The following is a 17,983-nucleotide window of genomic DNA, read 5'->3' as shown; positions in this document are numbered from 1 at the left end:
GCGGAGGGGTTGCACCGGTGTAGCTCTTTGGTGAGGGCCAGGGGCAGGCTCTCCTCAGCTGCAGGAGGACAGTAAAGCCAAAAGCCCAAGAGAGGCTCAGCTCTCTACATTTTCCTCTGTGGGGAGGGGGTAGAAGAGGGGTGTTCCAGCAGCCCCCACTCCCCAGCTTCCATTTCAGCCTCAAAGATTTCACTAGTTCTGCCCACCTCCAGAATTTTCAAATCTCTTATTTAAAAAAAAAAGACATTCAGAATTTACTACATGCAGAATGCCATGGACACGAAGAGAGAGGGACTATGGGATGTACATGGAGCATTGGGACCTTAACTGGGTTGGAGGTTGGGTTTCCCAAATATGTGTCATTCTACCTGAGGCTCTGCATGGGGGGGGTGATGTCAGGAATACTGCCACATTCCAGGACTGACTGGAGTAAGGCTGAGAGAAGCAGAGAGCATGCCCAGGGTGGGGACCAGGACCAGAGTCTTGAAGGTTAGGGCAGGAGTTTAGAATGGATCTGAAGAGAGTGGGAAGTCAGCTGGATTCGAAGAGAGAAACAGGAGCCTGGAAATGTATTCCAATGAGGCCTTGAAAAGATTTGAGGCTACTGTCTAAACAGGTGAGGACCAGCAGCCCCCTTAGCAGTGAAGCCTGGCCTCTGGAATCCCTTTGCTGTGTGCTATTTGACTCTCTGCAAAGTAAGATATGGAAGCAGTAGCCGGGTGTGAAGCATGGAGAGAGGGCTCGCAGGTCCTTTTCTTCCATTGTGTGTCCGATCAGGAGAGAGAAATGTCCCAAAGGGAAACCACATTATAGGGAGTCATTATAAAGCGACTCACAAGATCACTCTTTGAGTCAGGGGTGAATATAGCAGGGAGCTCAGAGTCAGTGTGGTCATGGCAGCCCCTGATTTCCCTAATGGCCCATCCTTCCTCCTCAGCAACATGTCAGTTTAAGCCGCTGTGTGGCTGGAGAGAGGTGGAAGAGGCAAAAAGCCTTCCTCTCTAAGGCCGGGATGGAAACAGCCTGAGTGGGGCCGCTGGCACTCAGAAAGCCTGGTTGCCTCCTCTGTGCCTGACGTGTGGTCCTTTAAGGCGAGGATTTCTCACGGAAATTGAGACTTTTGAGGGTGCTGGATATCCCCAGGATTCTGGCCTTCCTGGAGAAGGGAATTGAGGAAGGATGGCTGGAGACACCCAAGGTCATGAAGTCATTAACATCGACGTAGGAAGTTCTGGTTGGCTTCTTGTCAGCTATAACGTCTCCCTGGGCTCTGGGAAAGAAGCATGAGAATTTGATGTGGCCACAAGGTGGCGCCAAACACCAAGCTGGCACATAAACGTTTTCTTTTCGAGTCCCCACCCCGACCCCCACCCCACCCCCGGGTTCCTTGGGCTCCACATAAGCTCTGCCTACATCTCAGGACCCAGGACAAAGGCCCTACAAAGGACTGGGAAGAGCCCCATCCCCGAGCCAGACCTTAGAGTGAAGGCAGAAGCTTGACGCTAGGAACTACTGGGGTAACTCTCTTAGTCACCCCAAAGATAGAAGCCTCCCAGACCCCAGGAGGAGAGGAGCAGGGGAAATGAAGATGCTAAGGGACAGAGACTGGGACAAGGTTGGCACTACAGGCACAGGACAGGCAATGGTGGCTTTGAGCCTTCTCCTTTCCCCTCAGATGGCCCCAGTCTACTTCCTCCTCGCCTTCTCACAGAAATATCCATGAGCCATTTTTGTTGAGGTCACAAAAGCAAGTCTGATGGAGTAACTATGGGTGTCAGATGGGGGTCTGCATCTCTGAGGCATCCTGAGGGATGCGGAAGCTGGGACTCTGTAGAGGCTAGACTACTTTCCTTCCACCTTCCCTCCCTGTCTGGAAATCCTCTGGGTGTCAGCTGCTGTCCCCCTCCCCCCCGTGGGATTATCTAGGCTCGCACAGGCCTCTCCTGGGTGTTAGCAGACTATTCCCTGCGTTGGTAATTATCTAGGTCTGAGCAGACCTCTCCCCTACCTGCAGCATGGACGTCTCTCTACTCCTCAATGTGGAGGGTGTCAAGAAGACCATTCTGCATGGGGGGACAGGAGAGCTCCCCAACTTCATCACTGGCTCCAGAGTGAGTATCTACCTCCAGATGGGGCCCCACGGTCTCTTTCTCTGTTTCAGCTATGCCCAGAGCATTACAGGTAGTCCTACTCCAGCCAGGCAGGCCTTTGCTAGAATTGTCCACCCAGCACCCAGGCTCCTTTGCTTTGGAGTTTATAAACAGGCCTTTTTGGTAGTTTTCAGGGTAACTGTTGCATGGGCTAAGAGAAAGGGTTGAGGAAAATTTCCAGAGCTCCAAATATCAAGTGAGTAGGAAGGAACCTCGGGAATTGTGGAGTTTGTCCCCTTGTGTTTGATGGATCGCTCAGGGTGGATGAACACATCCCTGGACATTTGAGCTTACTGGAGAAGGAACTCCTGGCACTTGGCTGTGAGAAATGGGTATAAGGTCTGCTGGAAAGGAATGTGCTTCTTGTAGGGACTCATAGGCATTGGAGGGGGCACAGAGGTATCTTACCTTATGAGATGTGGATGAGCTGACCCCAAGGACAGCCTCGGGAGCCTGTGGTGGTTGGGTGACAGCTGCTGGAACTGGGGAGGTATGTCTACACCAGGGCCCTCTGTTCTGGGGACTAGGTGACCTTTCATTTCCGAACAATGAAGTGTGATGAAGAACGCACGGTGATCGATGACAGCAAGCAGGTGGGACAGCCCATGAACATCATCATTGGCAACATGTTCAAGCTGGAGGTGTGGGAGACGCTGCTGACCTCCATGCGGCTGGGTGAGGTGGCTGAGTTCTGGTGCGACACCATCGTAAGTAGCCACACAGCATGTCTCTTTCCCCATTCTGTCCCTTCACAGTCTTCCCAGAGTCATCAGTGTTCAGGAAAGTTAGGGTAAAACAAGATGCTCCAAGGGAAATCTCAATCCCCATTCTCTGCCATCACAAACATGGGACCCAGTCCTTCAGACAAAGCAGGTCTTAAAGTGATATGGAGTATATGCTTGGCTCAAGGGCCGTGAGAGCATGTGGACTTGCATGGTAGGAGAGGGCTCCTCTTTCCTTTTTGCTCAGCATCATAGATCCTAGAGACTAATGCCACTGGGCCCTTCTCTCCTCCCCCTGTTCCTACTAACTCTGTGACTCAGTTCACATTTATATCACTCATAAAACATCTTTACAACTTCTTGTTTTGAAATTTGGAGGGATGAGTGTTTCTTAGAGAAACTTTCTTTTTATTTTTTCTTCTTCTTTATTAACTTGGGTATTTCTTATTTACTTTCCGATTGTTATTCCCTTTCCTGGTTTCCAGGTCAACCTCTCCCTAACCCCTCCCCCTCCCCTTCTATATGGGTGTTCCCCTCCCCACCCTCCCCCCATTGCCGCCCTCCCCGCAACAGTCTAGTTCACTGGGGGTTCAGTCTTGGCAGGACCCAGGACTTCCCCTTCCACTGGTGCTCTTACTAGGCTATTCATTGCTACCTATGAGGTCAGAGTTCAGGGTCAGTCCATGTATAGTCTTTAGGTAGTGGCTTAGTCCCTGGAAGCTCTGGTCGTTGGCATTGTTGTTCATATGGGGTCTCGAGCCCCTTCAAGCTCTTCCAGTTCTTTCTTAGAGAAACTTTCAAACATGCAAAAGTCAAGACAAAAGTAGTTCTGTTCCTGCCACCTATCAACCCACAACCCTTGTATCCACTTCTGTCCTGGGAACTTTTCTTTCATGTCCCACATGGTATGGGCAAATTTCAGACACTGGGCCAACTCATATAGGGATACTAGAATTTGATACACACACACACACACACACACACACACACACACACACACACACACACACACACACACATACACACACACCATCATCATTATTACATCTTCAGAAAACCCTAACAATCCCTTCATGTTCCCCAATTGCCTGGCACAGTTTGGATTCTCTGGCCATGCAATTTACTCCATTTTACAAGATTTCATTTTTAAGTATGTGTATGCATGTGTATATCTCTATGTATCCATTCCATGAGTACAGAAGAGGGTGCTGGGTCCCCTGGAGCTAGAGTTGCTGTGAGCTGCTTGGCATGGGTACTGAGAACTGAACTCCAGTCCTCTGAAAGGACAACCAATGTTCTTAACTGTTGATCCATCCCTCCAGCTCTCTCGTTTGTTCTTTATAAACGAGTGGCATTTCTGTGATCAGGCAGGATCCAAATAAGGTCAATGTGATAGGCTTTGGCAGTGTGGCTCTGTGTCTCCTCCCTCCCTGGGGTCTCTTGCCTCCATGTCAGGGACTGAGTTAGCAGTCCTGGAGGGATACACACTTGGATTCAGCTGCTTGCTTCTAAATGTAATTGTCTGACATATTATTCCTTTATTTCCTATATTTTTGAAAAATGTGTTTTTAGCCTTAAGGGCTTGAAAAGATTCTAGTTCTTTCTTTCCTCTCCCCTTCTCACCCCCTTATTTTAGTGCCAAGTTTTCCGTTACCCAGTCTGGCCTCAGACTCCTAGTGTAGCTAAGGATGACTTTGAAGTTCTGACCCTCCTGCTCTATCACCCAGTTTCAAGGGTTACAAGTATGCGCCACTACATTTTGTTTATATAGTACCAGAGATCAAACCCAGGGATTTGTGCACGCTGGGCAAGCCCTCGACCAATGGAGTCCCATCCCCAGCCTTTGTTTAAAGAGATAGCTCTGTAAACTTCTCACAGAGGGCCCCACTGTGCCTGCTTATCTCATGCTAGATTGAGATTGATGGGTGAGTTCAGGTGTTGACAAGCTGAGCTGTCTATCACAAAGCTCCCCCTGGATTTTCACAGTGGATGGTAGATAGATACTCTTTATTTCATGGGGAGCTAATGACCTTTTTGAAAGAGCAGTTTGTAGAGAGATATACTGCATTTGAGATGTGCTCTATTAGTGTGGAGTGACCTAAGAGATCCTCTCTCCTCTTGCCGCCCGCCCTCTCTTCTCAACTGTAACTGAACATAGACATGTCTGGGGCTATTTTGGGAACCACAGAATATGATATAAATGAGCAGAAGCCACAGTATTTATAAGGCGATTAAAAGGTAGGAGCTATTATTTTGAGCTAGAAGAATGTTAAAGAGTCACATCACCATTTTACTGAGGAGCCTTGAAGATTCTGAGAGGGGAAGTAACCTGTTCTGGTTCAAACAAGTTGAGGGCCAGGGTCCAAGTGGGGCCCTTGGCCTTCCTGCTGGATACATGCATACATACATACATACATACATACATACATACATCTTTCGATAAGGCCAGACTGCAGTCCCAGTCACCAGGGATGTGTGTAGTACATTACTCTTGGGTGCTCCTCAGTGCAGGGCCTCAGTATCTGTTCTTTGCAATAGTCCCAGTGTTACTATTTTTAGCTTAATGTCCATCAACTTAAAGCATGTGTTTCTGTCAGTTCAGGACTTTATGAAGTTGGCTTATTCTGTGATATGTTAGTTCAGAACCATCTCTCTTGCCTTTGCTCTCAGAGGGGCCTCGGACCTTGTGAGACTCCTGTGCATCTCCTTCAGGCTTTCTGTTCCACAAGGTCTAGTCACCAGCCAGAGTTCCCCGCCAAATATGCTCCCCAGGGTGCGTATGTGGTAATGTGTTTGGCTACATGAACAGAAGGCTGTCAACAAGAGCTCGATTAGTCTATTGATCTGCTGTTTGCAAAGTCTCAAGCTGCTGCTCCCTCCAGGACCTGACCTGTGACTCTGTGGTCTTCTGGCCACTTCAGCAGTCGTGTGACGTACATCTCATAGTGGGCGAGTTTTAGACCTGGTGTGTGTTGGTTTTCCCAATGTTCATGGCTTTCACAAATGTGCATATGTCATATGAGCCATACATTATCTATACATCCACCCACCCACACCCATCTACCCAGGCACGATTTTCTTTATCCTTTTATTTAACCAGTGTTCAGTCAAAATCCAGTCTTTCATCACTAAACCTCCCATACCTCCATCTACCCATCCATTCATCCATCCATCCACCCATCCATCTATCATAAGTTCTCCTATTCAGTTCTCAATTCAATCAGTTCATTCACAATCAAGACTTTTTGTTTTTGTCTGTGTGTCTGTACATGTGTGGAGATGATCAGAGGTCATGACCAATCTCAAATGGTCAGTCTCATCTCCTACTTTGTTTGAGACAGAGTCTCTCGTTGCTTGATGCTGAGTACACCAATGGGCCTATGAGCGTCCAGGGAGAGCTTCTGTCTCTGTTCTCCATCTGCCTGTAGGACTGCCAGTATTATAGATGCACTTCCTACCTTATCTGCTTTATGTGGACTCCGGGGATCTGAACTTAGGTCCTCCCACTGGAGCAACGGGCGATTTTCCTGACGTACTATCTCCCTAGCACCAGTGTTTCACCACTATCTCTCTATCTTATCCGGTTTCCTCTCATCTCCCTATGATGTTTTCTTCCTCCCCCTCTCTCTTCCACACACTACCAAGCACTTACTGGGCACCTGACTCGGCTTATTCTCTTAGGAATGATACAGGTGGATTCAATCCTGGAGGAACTGAATTCTGGAGGAGCAGACCCTTAGCCCTGTAGAGTGAAAGGCCACCAGGACTTTGGGGTCACAAAAGGTGGAAAGCTAGCTGTTTTAGAGTCTTTGGGGGAAACTCTTCAAGTAGGTGACATGGAATTGAGTCTTAAAGAATGAGTAGGCATTCACACAGTATGTTGACTAGTTTCATGTCAACTTGACACAAACCAGAGTCATTTTGGAGGAGAGAATCTCAATAGAGAAAATGCTCCCACCAGATCGGCCCATCGGGGCATTTTCATGATTGTTAATTGTTTTGGGAGGACTTAGACCACTGTGGGTGGTGCCACCCCTGGGCTGGTAGTGGCAGGATATTGGCTCTGGACTCCGATACAGTTCAGCACTCACTTGTTAGTACTCTGTTTAAACACTGCCAACCGACTAAAAACCAGACCTTCAAACTCAACATATTGTTTGTGGACAAGAAATTCATATGCACAGGTAGACTCAAGCTGGGAATCAGTGGGTGTGGTCTGAGACAATGCAGTTGGCATCTCCCAGTGCAGATGGGGCCTTGGTCTCAGAGCAAAGAGGAAACTATAGTTCTGGGCTCCCTGATTGGCTGAGCCCTCAGATGTCTAGAGCCCATGAATGACAGTGTCTGTGCCACTGGAAGGAGGGATCCAGGATCCCTCTCTTTCTCAAAGTTGCTGCTAGGAGTCTAAAGACCTGCCTTGTCCCCAACTTCTCCTTGTCTCCTGGATTCTCTCCTGTTCCTGATGTCATTTTACAACCCTGGGGACAGGATGGGGCATTGGGCCTTCCAGGTTGAGAGGTGTCTAGCAGAATTCAGCCTTTGTCTGAGGTCCTGCTCAAGCGACTCCAATGGGTTGCTCCTGGAAGCAAGTTGGTGGGAGCCTGGTGCCCCTCCCTTACCCTAGCCTTAATCCTCAGGCACCTGCCATCTGGCCTTGCCTCTCAGAAATCAGCCCAGGGCATCTGGGCTAATCCAGGCCAGTCTGGGTGGGGAAGGTGACCTTCAACTCTCAGCTTGTATCTCTTCTACCAGCAACAAGGGACTGGAGTTGCTCTGCATGGGCCTGAGCTTGGCAACTTCACCTCTGTGGAGCTGGGCTCTGCGGCTTAACTGGAAAGTTGAGATTTAGCATGGAACAGGTCTTGCTAAACCCTAAGGGCTAACTCTGCACTGGATGGAGCTGGATCAGATCAGATGTGCATTTGTATTGTCATATTTAATGGCTCTCTCAGTTCAGGGACCCTGCTCCCTCCATTGCTGCAGGATGGGCGCCTTGGGCTTGTGAGACTAAAGGGTTCCTTGGGGGAAGAAATGTGTTATACTGACCACAAGGCTATAAAGAGGCAATATGTGGCTAACAGCGCAGCTTGGGAAGGCAGGTTTGAATCTTGTCTGTGTCATGCCTAGCTGTGCAGGCTAGTTGCTTAACCTCTCCAGGCTCTCGTTCTACACCTGCAGCACGGGGATAGCCACAGTGGCTCCTTTGATCGGTGGCCATATGGACAAGAGGTGCTGACAGATATAAAGCCGTTGGTGGTTGTGCTGGGGGTGGGGTTATCCTGGGACATCAGCACTCTGTCGTGAGGGGTGCAGCATGGGCTGGGGGTGGCCTGGTTAGCTCTGACAGCTGAGGCACCCCCTCCATATCTCTACAGCACACCGGGGTCTACCCTATGCTGTCCCGCAGCCTGCGGCAGGTGGCTGAAGGCAAGGACCCCACAAGCTGGCACGTGCACACGTGCGGGTTGGCCAACATGTTTGCGTACCACACTCTGGGCTACGAGGATCTGGATGAGCTGCAGAAGGAGCCACAGCCTCTCATCTTCCTCATTGAGCTGCTCCAGGTGGGAGTTAGGTGTGGGAGGGGCTGGCCCAGGTCAGGAGGGATGCCGCAGTCCCCTTATCCCATGCCTACTTTACAAGTTTCTGAAGATAAAGAGGCTCGTCAGGGACTCCAGCAGAATTAAAAGTGGCAAAAACAGCACCCCTCGCCCACCCCTCTACCCTGCCACCACCACCAGGGAAAAGCTCATTTGAAACCAATGTCTGAAAATGGATTTATCATTTTTACTCAATTTATTTTGGTCATCTGCATCCATTTCTGCAAGATTTAGAGTTGCAGCCTGCTCCTTGGTCTCTGTGATTTGTGGGTTTGGACTTGGGTCTGGCGCACTAAGGGATCCTGCATGGATCTAGAATAACCAGGCTCAAGGTGAAGGCCAGGTCAGGACTCAACTTATGAGCAAGGTTGAAGCTCAACCTGAGAGTCGTATGGGGAAGTTAAAAAAAAAAGAGCAGTTGTGTCTGTGCACTGAGCAAGAACATCCCTACCAAGATGCTCTCTGTACATACTACATGTTTGTGTTATTATGATGATAAATTCCCACCAGATGGCAATAAAAGTGTCTTGTGCTAACACACTGAGTGCTCATGACAATTTTCCAGCTATTGAAAGCAAACTTTCCTAAAGAAAAAAGCATTCTCATAATTTGCCCAAAGGCACTGACTTGCTTAGGGCAGGATTGGGCCTCATCGCTTCTTCTTTGCTCTGTTCGAAAGATCTTAACCAGCAAGCCCTATTCTGTATGGCGCCTCACTGTGGGGCATAGCAAACCACTTCAGAAGGACACTGGGGGCCATCTTGTCTGGTCTTTGCCTGGCTAACCTGTAGCTCCTGGGTTAGGTGGAGGCCCCAAATGAGTACCAGAGGGAGACGTGGAACTTGAATAATGAAGAGAGGATGCAGGCCGTGCCTCTTCTTCATGGAGAAGGTAACAGGCTCTACAAGCTGGGTCGCTACGATCAGGCTGCCACCAAGTACCAGGAGGCCATTGTGTGCCTGAGGAACCTTCAGACCAAGGTATGAGGCTACCTCTGGCTGGGTAGGCTGGGACGAGCCTTAAGCAGCAGGTGGCTGAGCTTCTGCCCCACAGGAGAAGCCGTGGGAGGTTGAGTGGCTGAAGCTGGAGAAGATGATCAACACACTGATCCTCAACTACTGCCAATGCCTGCTGAAGAAGGAGGAGTACTATGAGGTGTTGGAGCATACTAGCGACATTCTACGACACCACCCAGGTGCAGCCCTGTCAGGGGTGAGGGAGTAGGGGAGGGGTGGGGGATTGGGAGTGGGGGGAGTAGGAGTGAGGATTCGGGGAGCGGGATGGGCATTGGGGAGATGGGGCAGCCAGGTCCAGCCACCTTTGAAGGCCTTAGACCTTTCCCACCCTGTGAGGCACGGAAGCTTGTGGATTTCCACAAGCCTGCAACTGCATTGTATGTGCCTCTGGGAGGGCGATATTTTATGGAGGGAGGTGTTTGTTTCAGACTGAGGCCGGCGTTCTAGTCCAGGCTCACTTGGAATTTGTGATCCTCCTGCCTCAGGCTCCAGCGCTCTGGGCTTTTCAGATATGTGCCATTATACCAGGCTTTAGGGAGGTGGCTTTAAAATTATACTTATTTTATGTTTTTCAAATGTGCAAATGGCTGTGTAGTCTGTGAATTTGGGAGTAGTAGCCAGGCTTTGAGAGGAGGCCAGCAATCTAGAGTAAAATATGAAGTGGACACTGAGAGCAGGTCTCTGGCAGTATTTGAGAAGGCGCTTGACCAAGTACGACTACAGCACACACTTGCTTCATGCACCTCTGTCTTTACTGCACTGAGCCTCACAGTCGCCCAGACTGGTCAGGTATGAGGACAGGGCCTGATGGTGACAAAGCTTGGGTCCTCAGTGGGAACAATGCAGAGTTCTGAAAGTGAAATTGGTCACAGGATTTGGGCAGAAACAGAGGCTGGGTGGCCTAAGGCCAGGTCTCTCTGGGGATTGGCTGGATGGGTGCAGCAGCGCGCTTTTCCCCTCAGGGATCGTGAAGGCCTACTATATGCGCGCACGGGCTCACGCGGAGGTATGGAACGCTGAGGAGGCCAAAGCGGACCTGGAGAAAGTGCTGGAGTTGGAGCCATCCATGCGCAAGGCGGTGCTCAGGGAACTGAGATTGCTGGAGAGCCGCCTGGCGGACAAGCAGGAGGAGGAGCGGCAGCGCTGCCGGAGCATGCTGGGCTAGGCTGGGCTGGATTCCACTGCGTTAGACTGGGCTAGGTTGGGTGAGAGCTGCTGGTTGAAGCCCTGGACCAAGGGCTGGGGCTATGGACTGAGGCCCTTTACCCACACTGCTCCACTTGCTGCAGGGGTCCCCAGGAGAGGTGTCCTTGGCTACTAGGAGTCAGCCATAGACTTCTCTGAGTTCCCACAGCCTGTGGGCCACCTGTGCAGCAAGCATAGACTGGCGTCCCTGGTTCAACTAACCAGGATTTTGATGTCACTTCTTAGCATATATTCTTATTAAATCACATAAGACTAATGTCTAAGGGCTGGGGATATAGCTCAGTGGGAGAGAGCTTGTTTAGCAAACCTGGAGCCCTGGGGTTGATCTCTGACATAAATAAATAGATGTACACACAAATAAATGCATTTTGTGAGATCGAAGTCATAGGTTCCCATGGAAAATCAAAGCCCCCTCATCCCCCGCAACCCAAAATTAACAAAGGGCACAGGACAGTTACCCTTCCTTAGCTCAGGCATAACAACCAAACTCATTTTAAATTAAAATATTTTTTAGAGATTTATTTAATTTTATTTGTGTGTGTATGCGGGTCTGAGAGTGTGATTGCCACATGCTTACAGGTACCCAAGGAGGCCAGGGGAGGGCTTCGAGCCTCTAAACCTAGAGTTACAGGTGGTTGTGAGCTTCCCTACCTGAGCGTTGGGAACCCAACTCAGGTCCTCTGGAAGAGCATCAAGTGCTCTCAACTGATGAAACTTCTCTCTAGTCCCAAGCTAAAAACATTTCTAATTAGCACTAGCGGTATTAGTTTTCATGCTTTTAAACAAAGTTATATTTTTAAAGAGTTCTCCCCCTACCCTCTCCATCATGCCCATGTTAATTTTTCTGGAAGGTTCCCCCCCCCAAGTCTCCATTGCAGCCTCTTGCATCAAGTACCAGTGTTGCTTACAAATGGGGTTCCCCTCTCTCCTGGGCTTGGGAAGCTGTATTTTGGGATTTCTGATTCTCTTGGTTCTTTTTTGTCAGTTCATAGATAGAACCCCTCTGAACGCCATTGACCTGGGTGGCTCTGAGGACTCCTGGGAGAAAGCAATCGTGCCAGCTCTCGCTGTGCTCCTCTCTCCCCGAGGGTGAGGTTCGCATTCCCTTCCACCATGCTTCTGGTTAACATCCACCTTGAGCTCTGCAAGCAAATGAGGTCTGCGCTCTGTGCTCAGGTTAACTCGAACATCTGAAAAATCAATGAACAACATTTACATGATTGTGGCTGTGCTAGTGTGTTCCCTGCTGGTTCTGATTGCAGTTTTCCCAAGTCTTCGATCCCCGGCCACCATAATGAGGATGCTCCTGGCATCTAGGTCTCGGTGTCAGCCCTCCTAGCCCAGGAGAAAAGGTTGGGCTTTTTAAAATTGACACGGGTCTGAATCTTGTCTATCACCTATGTCTAGGGTGAGCAGGAGGCAGGAGAAGACAGAGGAAGGGAAGTTGTGACCCGCAGAAGCGCAGGAGGGAGTATCATGAGGCTGCAGAGCCCTGAATTGTGGAGTGGGCGGGAGGACAGAAGGAGCTTCACCACCTCCTACAGCAGTGCTGCCCCAGGAGAAGCCTGGCTGGTACACACCACGGAGCACCTCTGTGGCAGCTCTGAAGCGGCTGAGGAGCCTAACAAGGACCATTTTTGTAGGGCCAGGAATGATGGTCCCAGACTCCTCCTTTCCTCTTCTCTCACCTTGTCCCTCCTCTTTTTCCTTCAGTCTCTCTCCTCCCTTCCTGGGATTTTTTGTTTGTTTGTTTGTTTTTGTTTTTTGATACAAGGTCTCCTATGTAGCAAATCTCCAGCTTCTACTCTCCAAACACTGGCATTGCAGACACGAGATTGCCCGGCATGCTTTTCTGTGTGTGATGTTCACTCCATTGCCTTTCCTTCTGCAGACAGACAGGATCTCATCCTCACAGCTCCCAGCATGCCCCATGCCCCAAAGCATCTCAGGGCCCTGCTTGATTAGTTCTGTCTGGCTCTCCTAAGCAGGGATCTTCTGATGCCCCAGGACATATACAAGCCCAAGAATGAAGAAGGCTGGGGCCTAGGGAACCTGTGGACCACAGTAGGAGGCACACTGGAGAAAGTCCTGTTGTCACTGTACCCAAAGATGAGGAAGGGACAATGGAAGTCATTTTTAGCTCTCTAGTGCAGAGGGTGTGATGTAAGAGTGACAGAGATGCAGTCAGCTACCCATCCAGGGCTCCAGCGCTTGCCTGGGCTTCCTTAGTGCTCTGGAAACAGTTTTCTATGAGGTTCTTGCTGGAGGGATTTTAAGGCGGTGGGCATGTCCCACAGGCAGCCTTCAGAAGACTCCTTTCACAAAATCTAGCCAGAGGGCGCTGTTTCTGAGAGGCCAGCAGGGGGCACCAGACAACAAGCAGCTTGAGGTGCTTGGGGGTCTGATGTCATTCATTCTCTATCTCCCTTGACCACCCCTGATACCTGCAGAGTGGTCACAGCCAAGAGGACACTTAGAACCATAGGACGGAGATCATTGGAAGCCTAGGGACCCAGGGACAGCCTGGTTCCCAGTGGCTTTGTAAACTCTGGGAAATTGAGGCTTAGAGTGTGGCCCAGAAGCAGTAGATCCTGGATGAACACTCCGGTTTCACACAACTGACTGGAAATTTTTGAGCTACTGTGGTCTGCTCAGCAGCCGATCCATGCTGGGAACGGTGGATTAAAAAGGGAGAAAAACACAAAACTTACACAGTGAAGCAAATCAGCCTTCCAGGAGCCTTTGCACGGGAATAGTTAGAAAGGCCAAGACAGGGGCCCATGTGGGTTCCTCAGACAGGCTCCCTCCCTCTGAGCGTCAACTGCGTAGTCAGCACATCTGGGCCAGGTGTGAGTCTCGGTTTGAGTTGGGCCCTGCAATGGGGTGGGCAAAGATCCAGTGACCAGAGAGTGATGTGGGAGTCTGCAGGCACCTTAGGCCTTATAGCTGATGTAGCAAGGTTCTATACACAGTGGCTAAAACAACACAGCCCTCCTGGTTCTGAGGACATAAGTCCTGGAATGGCTTAGCCTGTAATCTGCTGTCTAGACTTTCTTGGGAGAATCTGTTTCGACTTTTCCAGCTTCTAGAGACCCTTGTGTTCTTTTGCGTGAGCCTATTCCAGTCTCTGTGTCCCCATGGTCTATCACCATCTCTGTGCCTCTGACGGTTCCATCTCCCTCTTGGAATGATGCTGGAACTACCTGGAAAGACTTTCAGACGGTCCACCCTGGCACTCTCGCCTTGACCATACCTTCACAGTCTGCGGTACCATGTAAACCATATGCAGGCTCTGGAAATGGGGACCTGGTCATGACTGGGGGACATCACCCACCTCACCTCAGGGAGCTGATTGTCATCATCTACTGTGATGAAGGCTGTGCATACACACCTTGGTCATGCTGACTTTCCACAACAGTGCAACAGCTCTGTGCTCTGCAAGGAAGCTTGCTTAGCCATGGAGAAGTGTAACAACCACAGCCCCCAACCCCCGAAGCCCCTGACTGTTTCCTCCTCACCTGCTTGGACCGGTCACACAGCTATAAGAGGCAGAGGCCAGAAGCAATGTACAGGCATTCAAGCCAAGCTTTGATTTCCTTTCACCTGTGTGTCTGATGGTCATCAAGTGGCTGCTGGGTGAACACAGCTTGGCTTCTCTCTCTCTTTTTCCTCTGATATAGGTTATGTGGCTAGAATTATGCTTGAACTCTGGGTTCTTCTTCCTCTCCCTCCCAAGTGCTGGGATTACAGGTATGCACCGTCATGCCTGGCTGACAGGTCTTTTAGTTTCCTGTAGGCCACTGTTCTTGGCAGTCGCTTAGGGTCGGAGGACCTGGAGAGTCAGGAGCTAGCTGTATCTTACTGATAGTAACCATTGTCATGTGATTTTCTGGGGTGCATAAAGAAATGTCTATTCACCCCAAAGAGAGAGAACACTGGTAGACTAAAGAGAGGATTCTGCTTAGTAGACCAAAATGAGCATCCTGGGGTTACTTAGATAACAAGGGGGCACTCAAAGTCAGCTACTCTATGGGGAAGTCCCTGGGCAACTCACGGGCATCTGTACCCCTGAAACGTCTCACTCCATTCAACTGCTGACCTCAAGAAAGAGAGGGGCCCTCGATCTCGTGAAGCCTGTGAGTCCCTCTCCACCTGAGATGCTAACAATTCCAATCTCGTGAAGGTCTCTTGGGAGTGATCACAGTTCAGATTCAAGACGATACTGGTCCCATCCAACCTGGAGTCATCTCTCTCTCTCTCTCTCTCTCTCTCTCTCTCTGTCTCTGTCTCTGTCTCTCTCTCTCTCTCTCTCTCTCTCACACTCACACACACACACACACACACACACACACACACACACACACACGGGAATGGGGTGGTACACGTGGCATGCTCAGGTTTCCCTCTGACCATTAGATCCTCCTTGTGCAAAGTTGATGAATCCTGGCATGATCACAGCAGTCTTGAGGAGGCTGGTTGGTGTCCAGTATTACTTTCTCTGAAAGTGGGCATCTAGACTCTCCCTTCCCTGGTTTAGCTAGAGGCACCATGTTCAACCTAACCTTGATCCACTAATCTGTGAGTGGTGGCATCAGACTGTCTGTCTGAGAGGCCGCTTGGAGCTCTGCCTTGGAGCTCTCCCCCTTCCACCTCTGCCCTGAAGGCAAGCACTCAGGCTTATTTCCCTGCCCTGACTCTGCGCAGCTCCTGGCCTAATTTTGATTGCTCAGTTCCTTCTGCTGTTCTCATTAGTGAGAGACTGTGATGAGCAAGGAATCTCACCTTTCCTCTCACCACCAATACAAATATCATCTGAGGATAAGCCTCAGTGCTTGTGTTTCCTCACGATGTCAAGGCTGGTGGCCCCCCTGTCAGCACTTCTGCAGGGTAGAGGTGGCGTGTGTGTGTGTGTGTGTGTGTGTGTGTGTGTGTGTGACTGATATGTCTCCCCCTGGTGAGAACCATGGGCATCCCTTGAAAAACTCATATCCATGCTGCCTGGTGAAACTTACTAATCTGGCTTGCTGCTGTGCAGAGGGGGAAACTGAGGCCCAGAAACAAGAGTCTAAGGTGGAAGCAAAAGGTCTGGCAGGACAGGGCTGGGCTACTTCCTGGAATGTGGTCTGACGTCGTCATCTCTGTCAACCCACTCATGGTTTTTAGTTCTTTCTAAAGAAGGTTTTCAGATGACAGCATTTCTGCTTAGGTTGTGGATGCTGTCCTTGCTTGGTTCTTGCAGCGCTGGTGATGGTGCCATCTTGAATCAGAACTGTGATCACTTCCTTGAGCACAGCGGGTGAGCTTAGCTGCCTGTGTGTATGTGTGTGGGCATACGTGTGATCTACTAGGTATGGGGGTCAGAGGACAACTTGTGGGTCTATTCTCTCCTTCTACTGTGTGGGTCCTGGGGACGGAACTCAGGTTGTTAGGCTTAGTGTCAAGGCTCTTTTCTTACTGAGCCATCTCGATGGCCTAAACTTCTTTTTTTTTTTTTTTTTGGTTCTTTTTTTCGGAGCTGGGGACCGAACCCAGGGCCTTGCGCTTCCTAGGCAAGCGCTCTACCACTGAGCTAAATCCCCAGCCCCCTAAACTTCTTTTTAAAAAATTGTTTTGTCTTTAGTTATGAGTCTGTGTGTATGTGGAAGTCTGTGCACATGAATGCAGGTACCCATGGAAGCCAGAAGTGTCAGACCCTCTGGAGCCATAGTGATGGGCAGTTGTGAGCTGCTTGACTTGGGTGCTGGGAACCAAACTTGGTCTTCAGCAAGAGCCGCATGTGCCCTTGACAGCCGAACCATCCCTCATGCTCTCCTTTTAGACTTTAGTTTGTCTTAATTTCTTCCTCTTGTAAACCCACCACTCCTGTTCTCCCCTTCCTTCTCCCCTTCTCTTTCTAGGATTTACTTTTATTTTGTGCGTCTAGATGTTAGCCTGTGTACTTATTTATGCCTGGTGCTCACTGAGGCCCAAAGTGAGCATTGGATATCCTGGAACTGGAGTTACAGATGTGCCATGGGGGTGCTGGGGAATTGAATCCAGATCACTGGCTGGAAACAAGAGCAGCCAGGCTCTTACCTTCTGAGCCATTTCTCCAGCCCCTCCCTCTCATCTCTTTATTTTATTTATTTATTTTTATTATTTATTTATTATATATAAGTACACTGTGGCTATCTTCAGACACACCAGAAAAGGGCTTCTGATCTCATTACAGATGGTTGTTAGCCACCATGTGGTAGCTGGGATTTGAACTCAGGACCTCTGGAAGAGCAGTCAGTGCTCTTAACCACTGAGCCATCTCTCCAGCCCCCTCCCTCTCATTTCTTATGAGCCTGGCTTGAAGCTTCCACAGGCAGTTGCTGCTAGTCAGCTCTCGGGCCCCAGAAGGGGAAGGGAGACACAGTGTCTGTCTGTCTGAGGTCATGACTACAGGCCTGCTAACCCCTCCCGGTGTAGCTACTAGGCATACAGACCCTAGGTAGGATAGACAGAGGTTTGTTTCTGTTTTTCAAGACAGGGTAGCCTTGGCTGTCCTGGAGCTCACTCTGTAGACCAGGCTAACTTTGAACTCAGAGACCTGCCTCTGTCTTGTCTCTGGCCTGTTGGGATTAAAGATGTGCATTATCACCAAGGAGGTGGAGGTTTGGGTAATTGAGTTCCACAAAGCTTGGAGGTGGATGGGACCCGCTGGCTCCCTCTTTCTGCGGATGGTTGTAAATACAATTTCTGCAGCTGCTTAGCCTGTCAGTGAGCAGTTGCTCTCCACAGATTCGTTTGTATTTGTTAGAAAAATAAATGTCTCCCCACCATTCTCGGTACACAGGTACTAGAATTTAATAGTCAGGGACTTTCCTTGCTCTACCTCCATTTGTGTTCAGCCCTATTTGGGCTGTAGGATTGGAGATGTCCTTTACCAAGGTTTCTCACAGGCCAGCATTCAGACAGTCAGAGCAGAGGCTGTCGTGGCCACGCCTCTTTTCTGAGCATCCATCTTGAGTCTTCCCTATCTTCAGTTTTTTTTTTTTTTTTTTTTTTTTTTTTTTTTTTTTTTTTTTTTTTTTTGTCACCCAAGAAGGGATAGTTGTCTTGGTGATGCTCAAGGGCTCTCTTCATGGTGAAGGAGGTAAGCTTCAGACCCAGGAGAGGGGTGTGGGTCTGCTCCAAGATCGAAGGTCTGGGAACCCAGAGAGTTGATGTGCAATCCAAGGCTTATAGTTAGGACGGCTGCAGTGTAAGTTCTGTGCCCCAAGCCTGAGGCGGGCAGGTGGGAGAGAAGGTGGACCTTCTTGTTC

The 17,983-nt window shown here is 49.7% G+C and overlaps 1 protein-coding gene across 1 annotated transcript; it reads left to right on the top strand.

Moving 5' to 3' along the window:
- The first annotated feature begins 1,985 nt into the window (after positions 1–1,985).
- Positions 1,986–11,215, top strand: Aipl1 (aryl hydrocarbon receptor-interacting protein-like 1). The gene is made up of 6 exons (NM_021590.2): positions 1,986–2,111; positions 2,678–2,857; positions 8,248–8,436; positions 9,276–9,452; positions 9,526–9,667; positions 10,451–11,215. Exons 1-6 carry the CDS (start codon positions 2,016–2,018, stop codon positions 10,651–10,653), a joined length of 987 nt encoding a protein of 328 aa, NP_067601.1. The 5' UTR covers positions 1,986–2,015; the 3' UTR covers positions 10,654–11,215.
- Positions 11,216–17,983: the final 6,768 nt, after the last annotated feature.

This window comes from Rattus norvegicus, chromosome 10, assembly GCF_036323735.1.
Source record: "Rattus norvegicus strain BN/NHsdMcwi chromosome 10, GRCr8, whole genome shotgun sequence".
NCBI classification, from domain to species: domain Eukaryota; kingdom Metazoa; phylum Chordata; class Mammalia; order Rodentia; family Muridae; genus Rattus; species Rattus norvegicus.
The sequence above is the reverse complement of the archived record's forward strand: the minus strand, read 5'-3'. Positions and strand labels throughout refer to the sequence as shown.

Excerpts from the sequence above, each read along its gene's own strand:
- Aipl1 (NM_021590.2), top strand. The coding sequence starts at position 2,016 with ATGGACGTCTCTCTACTCCTCAATGTGGAGGGTGTCAAGAAGACCATT. Across the intron at positions 9,453-9,525 it reads TGAGGAACCTTCAGACCAAG|GAGAAGCCGTGGGAGGTTGA; the intron begins GTATGAGGCTAC and ends TCTGCCCCACAG. Across the intron at positions 9,668-10,450 it reads CATTCTACGACACCACCCAG|GGATCGTGAAGGCCTACTAT; the intron begins GTGCAGCCCTGT and ends TTTTCCCCTCAG.